Source organism: Vitis vinifera, chromosome 6, assembly GCF_030704535.1.
Source record: "Vitis vinifera cultivar Pinot Noir 40024 chromosome 6, ASM3070453v1".
NCBI classification, from domain to species: domain Eukaryota; kingdom Viridiplantae; phylum Streptophyta; class Magnoliopsida; order Vitales; family Vitaceae; genus Vitis; species Vitis vinifera.
In genome coordinates, this window is record NC_081810.1 from 502,120 (window position 1) to 510,918 (window position 8,799).

Here is an 8,799-nt window from a genome sequence, read left to right on the forward strand (position 1 = left end):
ATTTTGTTCCAAAGTTTTATTGCATAATACTGATGTATATTATCTCACAAACTTTTGACAACTATGTTGTGTACTAATGCATATTAAGTTTTGTTCTTGCCTATTTAAGTTTATACATTTAGTTATTTAAATATATCCAATATTATGTTGAAAAAAGATGTACTTAAATTTTTTTGTTCTTAATATTAACAAGTTTTGCAATTCTCTTGTATAGGATATATATTCCATTATTTTAATTGAAATGGAAAATCGAGATTGGATGTCAAAAGATAGAAGGTCAGTTGAGTATGATGAAGGAGTTGAAAACTTTATCAATTTCGCATTAGCACATTCAACCAACCATACCTCTATAAAATGCTCATGCTTACGTTGTGGAAATCTGTTATGTCAAACTCCTCAAGTCATTAGAGAGCATTTGTTCTTTAATGGAATAGATATCAGTTATCGAGTATGGTATTGGCATGGAGAAAAGGGTCCCAGTGGAGGATTTTCAAATGTCTCACAACAACGTTATGACAAATGCGAGTATAATGATGTTGCTGATACAATAGATATGGTTAATGCTGCACAAGTTAATTGTATGAATGATCCCCAAGTGTTTGGAAGGTTACTTGAAGATGCAGAAAAACCTTTATATCCTGGATGCATGAAATACACAAAGTTGTCAGCATTGGTAAAACTTTACAACTTAAAAGCACGTTATGGTTGGTCTGACAAAGGATTCTCAGAATTGCTTCAGTTGCTTGGAGATATGTTGCCATTGAATAATGAGATGCCGTTGTCCATGTATGAAGCCAAAAAGACTTTCAGTGCTCTTGGTATGGAATATCAAAAAATTCATGCATGTCCTAATGATTGTATTTTGTATAGAAACCAGTATAAGGATGCTATTGCATGCCCAACTTGTGGAAAGTCAAGGTGGAAGATAAACAGTGAAGGGGGGAAGATTAAGAAGGGGGTTCCTGCAAAGGTTTTGTGGTATTTCCCACCAATCCCTAGATTCAAAAGGATGTTCCAATCTTCAGAAACTGCTAAACATCTTATGTGGCATGCCAAGGATAAAGAATGTGATGGTAAACTACGCCACCCATCAGACTCCTCAGCGTGGAAACTAGTTGACCACATGTGGCCTGATTTTGCTTCTGAACCGCGAAACCTTAGACTAGCACTCTCAACAGATGGTATAAATCCTCATAAGTCTATGAGCAGTAGACATAGTTGTTGGCCTGTTATACTGGTCATATACAACCTTCCTCCTTGGTTGTGCATGAAAAGGAAGTTTATGATGTTATCATTATTGATCTCAGGACCACGACAACCTGGTAAAAATATAGATGTTTACTTGAGTCCATTGGTAGATGACCTTAAAACTTTGTGGGAAAAAGGAGTTGAGACTTATGATGCACACTTGCGTGAGGTTTTTACTTTAAAGGCCATCCTTTTATGGACAATCAATGATTTTCCTGCATATGGAAACTTAGCTGGTTGCACTGTGAAAGGATATTATGCATGTCCAATATGTGGAGAAGGAACATATTCCAAAAGATTAAAGCATGGCAGGAAAAACTCATATATGGGTCATCGACAATTTCTTCCACGTAACCATCCCTATCGGAGACAAAAGAAGGCATTCAATGGTGAACAAGATTTTAGGATTCCTCCTAAAATTTTGAGTGGGGAAGAAATACTTGAAAAAGTTGATCTCATTCCTATTTCTTGGGGAAAAATGAAGATAAAATCTCTTGAATCTGATGTGAACATAAATTGTTGGAAAAAAAAATCCATACTTTTTGAGTTAGAATATTGGAAATATCTTCATGTCCGTCACAACTTGGATGTTATGCACATCGAAAAGAATGTCTGTGAGAGTATTATTGGTACTTTGTTTAACATCCCTGGGAAAACAAAGGATGGACTTAATGCTCGACTTGACCTAGTTGAAATGGGTTTAAGGTCTGAACTTTTCCCAAGAGTTGACTTGAAAAAGACCTACCTTCCCCCTGCATGTTTTTCACTATCTAGAAATGAGAAAAAATTAGTTTGTCAAACGTTGTCTAATTTGAAGGTCCCTGAGGGGTATTGCTCAAATTTTAGAAATCTTGTCTCCTTAGAGGAATTGAAGTTGTTTGGTCTAAAATCTCATGACTACCATGCACTTATGCAACAACTGTTGCCAGTTGCATTACGTTCTGTTTTGCCAAAGCATGTGAGATATACTATATCAAGATTGTGTATCTTCTTCAATAAATTATGTACAAAAGTGGTTGATGTGCCAAAATTGAATGAAGTACATAATGAGTTAGTGGTCACGTTGTGCTTACTTGAAAAGTATTTTCCACCTTCATTTTTTGATATTATGCTTCATCTAACAGTGCATTTGATAAGGGAGGTGCGACTATGTGGTCCAGTTTACTTTAGGTGGATGTACCCATTTGAGAGGTATATGAAAGTTCTTAAAGGATATGTTCGCAATCATAATCGGCCTGAAGGATGCATTGCTGAGTGCTATTTAGCAGAGGAAGCTGTCGAATTTTGTACTGAATATTTATCAGGGACTCATGCAATTGGAATTCCAAAAAGTAGCAATTATGACAACAAATTTGGTAGACCTATAATTGGTGGTCGTTCAACCAACATTGATCATAAATCGTGGTTACAAGCACATCATTATGTGTTAGAGAATACAACTATTGTCCAACCATACATTGAGTAAGAAAAATATGCCTTTATTTTTTTATAATTTCATAACATAATGATGAAATCCTAAGTTTGCATTCCTTGTCTATAACGTTATAGGGAACATATGAATTGGTTGAAGTCTCAATACCCTCGACAATCTAAGAGACAAATTTGGTTGCAAGAAGAACATATGCGTTGTTTTACGTATTGGCTTAAAGGAAAGGTAATCTCTTAGTTTTCAGAAATTATTTTAATATGTTGAAAACATCACAAGTTTCCAATTATGTTTTGACTACACACAGGTTGAAGAGGCTATCCATAACGGGCAAGATATTTCCAACACGCTTAGGTGGTTAGCACATGGCCCTACTCACCAGGTGGTTAAATATCCTGGATACATCATTAATGGGTGTCGTTACCATACTAAGGAACGTGATATGACATGCGTCACCCAAAATAGTGGTGTTAGCATTTTAGCAGGGACTATGCAAATTGCCAGTTCTAAGGATAAGAACCCAGTTTTTGGTGAACTTTGCTTTTATGGGGTCATTAATGAGATATGGGATCTTGATTACAACATGTTCAAAATTCCAATTTTCAAGTGTGATTGGGTTGACAACAAGAATGGTATAAAAGTGGATGAACTTGGGTTCACATTAGTTGACTTCTCCAAAATTGGTCATAAATCGGATCCATTTATTTTAGCATCACAAGCCAAGCAAGTCTTCTATGTTGAAGACCAACTTGATCCCAAATGGTCAATAGTTCTCTCAATTCCTCCAAAAGATTTCAACAACATGGAAGGACTGGATGACTTCACCGATAATTGCATGGAACATCACCCCTTTATAAGTTCAATGCCAGAAGTTGAATCATTTGACGTTATGGATGAATCAGATGCAATATACATGAGAGAAGACTGTGAGGGCATATGGATTGAAAATAATTAAATAATATATTGTACCCTTGACATGAGATATAATAAGGCATTTCACTTATTAGTTTTCATGAGTTGCACATTAGCTTAGCTTCTATATATTGCTCATAATATATATATATTGATCATCCTAAATTGATTTCATGCATCATAAACATATGTTATTCAAAGGTACCACTTCAATCTTCATTTAACTATCTTTTTTGTTGTCCATGGAACTAGATTTATATTATTTTTTATTATCATGTTTTGATTTTATGCTCACATAACTTGAAACTCTCATTCCTAAATTTCTTTTTCATTAAAACTATAAATAATAATTGAAACTATATATGCACTAATTTATTTTATTATTATCCTCACAAATAAATTCTTCATTATTGATAAGAAATCAAAAAACAAGACAAACTTTGAAATAAAATTTCAAAAACTATATTTGTGAATGACCAATTTAATTATAGGAAATATATGCAAGGATATACTAATCTTGCTTTTGAGTCATTTTACAGGTTTGTTGGTGAAGTACTAGTTTGCACATTTACTTGATATCTTCCACACAAATATGGATCCAGAAGAAGAGGAAATGCCAAAAGTAAAGCATAGAGGTAGTACATTGAAACCAGAGATTGCAAAAAATCGAAGTAAAGGGATAAAGCTCAAGATTGAATACAATAGCCTTGGTAGTCACATTGGGGAAAATTCAGTTGAACTAAGTAGTTATCTTGGTACAATAACTAGAACCCATGTGCCAATAATTGTTGAGAGTTGGAGGAAAGTCCCTAAAGAGACTAAGGAGAAGTTATGGGATTTGATCATGGTAAGTCTATCTATAGCTTTCATATATAATTATTGTATGCATTCATTAACATGAGCTAACATGGGTTGCTATTTTGTAGACAAGCTTTAATGTGAATCAAAATTCCAAGAGGAATTGTTTCCTACTAATGGGCATCAGGTTTCGAACATTTAAGTACAAGTTGACAAAGAAATATATATTACCTTTCAAGAATGACCCAGAAAAGCTGAAAAAGCCACCTCCTATCTACCCATTCATACAAGAGGATCATTGGAGACAGTTTGTTAAAGATAGACTTTCTGAACACTTTAATGTTAAGCATTATTTTTAATACATCTTCAATTTTTACATTTACATAGTTTCACCATGTACTAATTTTGTGTCTATATTTTTTAGGAATATCGCAAGGTTCAGAAAGCGAGAAGAGATAAACACATTTACAATCATTATCTTGGAAGAAAAGGATATGCACGTTTTGAGCAAGATATAGTAAGTAAAAATTTTTGTAAAAAAATGGAGTATATATTTTGTTTATAGGAAAATTATTCCAATTTTTAAATGTCATTTATTAACTTGATCATATTGAACTAATGAGTTTTATTGTTAAAATTTTTATAGCTACAAGCAGAAGGGAGTATTGGTAGGGTTGATAGAAGTGTTTTATGGAAGAAAGCACGTGAGAAGAAAGGAAAGTTTAATAAGATTACAGAGCCAGTGATTAACATGATAGTAAGTTAGCATATTTATGCCTTTTAGAACAAAACATATTTATGTTATACACCAATTTGTCTATTATCCTTTGTATTAAAACAATTCATTTTCTAGCTACCTTGAATTGGTTGTCTTTGATTGATATGTAAATCATCTTCATCAAATTATTACTAATATATGTTTTGTTGTAGGATGAATTACTAGAAAATGCTAAGGAGACTGGACTACCTCCACCTGGTCCAAATGACATATTAGGTCAAGCATTGGGTAAGCCTGATCATCCAGGACGTGTGGTAGGTCAAGACCGTTTGGTTAGGCCTAGCTCATACTTTCATCAACCATCTGATGACATGAAAAAAATCAAAGAAGAAATATGGGAAATGGTACGAAAGGAGATGGAAGATGCTGCAACAAGACAAGTTATGTCTCCCCCCACACCCCATTCTGATATGGGTAGTAATAACATGAGACAACAACTTGTTTTACAACCAGTTGTAGCAGAAAAACCAATGTTTAAAATGATAGAAGAGCCCCAACCACCAGAACCACCACTGAAACACAAGGTATGCATTTACTTACTAATAATACAAGATTAATATAAGTGATATAAAGCCTATGTAAATGATATTATTTGTTGTATTGAAGGTAATTAAATGCAAATTAGCAGTGGAAAGAAAAGGAAATGTTGTTGCAACTGGTACACTAATAGAAGAAAAAGGATCAAATAGGTTGGTTGTAATAAATGTTGCACACAAGCCAGATGCTAGACTCCCATTTCCAAATCCATATGAGATTATCAATGTTGGGGATGCTATTGGCTTTGAGCTTGACTGGCCAACAAGCCTTGTCATACTTGAAACTGAACATCCCCAGGTATGTCATTTTATGCCTATAGTAAATTTGATTGTAACTTGGTATTTTATTGTTTAAGAGTATATATATCTAACATTCCTTCCTTTTTCATAGGTGTTGGATAAAGGAAAGAAGAAGATAGTGAAGACACCAATTATTCGAAAATCTAAGCCTCAAAATCATTCGGTCATTAAAAATTTTCAGAAATTTGTGGATGGTTGCCTTGGTAATGACAAGACATACCCAATACAGCTCCCCATTTCACTATTCGGTGTCGAATTTCAAACATATATATCTAGAGAGGATTGTGAATACATTATTTCATCTTTGGAGGTGTCATCAAACTGCATCTCCTTCTATTTATGGTGTGCACCTTTTATTTTCATTTGTTTTTATTTTTTTAATGAGTTGCCCATGTTGAACAAGATTGGATATGACTAATGATAATTTTCTTTTGGTGTTTTGATACAATAATAGGCACATGCATGATCAAGTACATATTGCCAAAAAGGAATCACAATTTATATTTGTTAATCCTTTTACAATATCACGAGCAGGCCTTAGTACTCCTCAAACAGAGAAAAGAGCACAATTGTTGTCAAAACGCTTAATGGAGTGCCAAGATGCTAAATATGTTTTCATACCCTACAACCCCGAGTAAGTGACAAATATTATACTTTAATTTGAGGTTTTATGATTGATTTATATTTCTAATTATATGCTACTTTTGTTTTTAATGTTTTAGCTTTCATTGGGTCTTGGTAGTGATTGAGCCAAGGAAAATGATAGTCCACTATCTTGACCCTATGCATCACAAACCATGTGAGGACTTAAAGGATATCGTAAACATGTAAGTTCTTCCTATATTATTATTATTTTTTTAAAATACATTCATCTCAAACACATTTTTTTTATTATCTATATATATGTTAAAACATATAACATTTACCTATTTTAAAAATGTACCCATTGAACTTATTTACATAGGGCTCTTCGAATATCTGCAAAGAAAACATCTAAGAGGGAGCCATCTTGGCAACTAGTGCAGGTGACATCCAAAAAATTTTCTTTACACATTAGCTTATGCATTTGCACCATTTATATATATGAGTACTAATGTTATTTTATAATTGATCGATTAGTGTCCAAGGCAAGAAGGAGGGTTCGAATGTGGCTACTTTGTTATGAGATTCATAAAAGAGATAATTTTTTATCCTACAATTATTGCTTCAAAGGTATTACAAATTTAATGAATTGTACATAGTTTTAGGCTTCCAAATGTTATGCATTTTAATGTTATTTTCTTATTTGATTTCAGTTTGGTGGTAAAAAAACATATTCTCAAGTAGAGTTCGATGAAATTAGAGGAGAATGGGCTACTTTTGTGCTACAACTAATCATGAATCATGTTGATGCATCATGATCACCATGCATGGTGAGTCCTTTAGCTACTACATGAATTTTTCCATAGGTACTCTTTGAATAATGTTTCTATTTGAAAAAAAAAAAATAGTTCTTAGATTTGTTCATTTATGATAACATCGATCCATGTTTATTTTCTTCAATACAAATCTATAAAACTCATTAAACTATGTAATGCAGGTATACACTTTTGGGATGGTGGAATGGAGAATAAAAAGAAAGAAGAAGGCAACAAGATTTTGGGTTTTTAAATGCAACTCTTATGTCATACGTTGTAGGACATAAATGTTACTTTAATTAGTACTGAGAAATTTAGATTTTTAGATGGGACTTTTATGTCATTTTATAGTTAGCCGGTTTTATGCTTATGAAATGGAGGTATACATGAATCTTGGGATCTTTAACATTTGTAAATCATGTTTTGGTATGTATTCACTCTTCTTTTTTTAGTTTTGATGGGTTTGATTTGGTGGATGTACTATCTTTTTGTGAACATTTGATATACAAATATTATTAGATGATCAATGTATTATGAGTTATTCCAGAAACATTACAGAAAAATGAGTTAAATATAATATGATTGTTATATTTATGGACAGAATATAAACAGGTTAATCTTACTTATTAATTCATAAGCATTACAAAAATCTATAACTAAAAGCAATCATATCTTCCACAATAATTTACAATGATGTGACACCATTACTCAAAGGTGATGCATTTAATATGACATCATAACTCAAAGATGATGCATTTAATGCGACACCCTATCATCACTAGAAATATATGGTGTCACTTCCGAATGGGTCACCATTTATCTACTTTGGTGTCACTTCCAAATACGTCACCAATTGGTACCCTCTATGGTGTCAGTGGAGAAGGTGACGCTATGCTGTAATGACACCTTATGTATATGGTGACTCGTTATAAATGACACCATATATCTTTTTCCTTGTAGTGCTTACAGGTGAGTTGCCAAACTTTCTCTCCCAAATCTCCACTCTACAAGTTTTGAACCTCCGGAATAACTCCTTTCAAGGTTTAATCCCTGAAAGTATTTTCAACCTCAGTAACCTCAGAATTCTTGATGTCTCAAGTAACAACCTCACCGGAGAAATCCCCAAAGAGTCTCGTAACCTTGTTGGAATGATTAGGGCACAAAATTCACCATCATCAATCCTTTCGATAATCTTTGTGAGTTATATTGACAAATTGTCAACCCAATTGTCAACCCCAGAATTGCCAATCCATGTGGAGATCGAGGACTTGATAGTGAATTGGAAGAACTCAAAGCAAGGTATCTCTAGCGACCACCTTAACATGTACACTTTGTTAGACTTATCAAATAACCAACTCTCCGGCCAAATTCCAGCCTCGTTGGGCGCTCTTAAGGCCTTGAAGT

At 33.5% G+C, this 8,799-nt stretch overlaps 1 protein-coding gene across 1 annotated transcript; it reads left to right on the forward strand.

Moving 5' to 3' along the window:
- The first annotated feature begins 241 nt into the window (after window positions 1–241).
- LOC132253906 (uncharacterized) lies at window positions 242–7,922 on the forward strand. Its single transcript, XM_059737266.1, has 2 exons — window positions 242–7,410; window positions 7,578–7,922. Exon 1 carries the CDS (start codon window positions 242–244, stop codon window positions 2,711–2,713), a length of 2,472 nt encoding a protein of 823 aa, XP_059593249.1. The 3' UTR covers window positions 2,714–7,410; window positions 7,578–7,922.
- Window positions 7,923–8,799: the final 877 nt, after the last annotated feature.

Bases quoted from the DNA above. Each gene is read 5' to 3' on its own strand.
- LOC132253906 (XM_059737266.1), top strand. From the start codon at position 242: ATGGAAAATCGAGATTGGATGTCAAAAGATAGAAGGTCAGTTGAGTAT.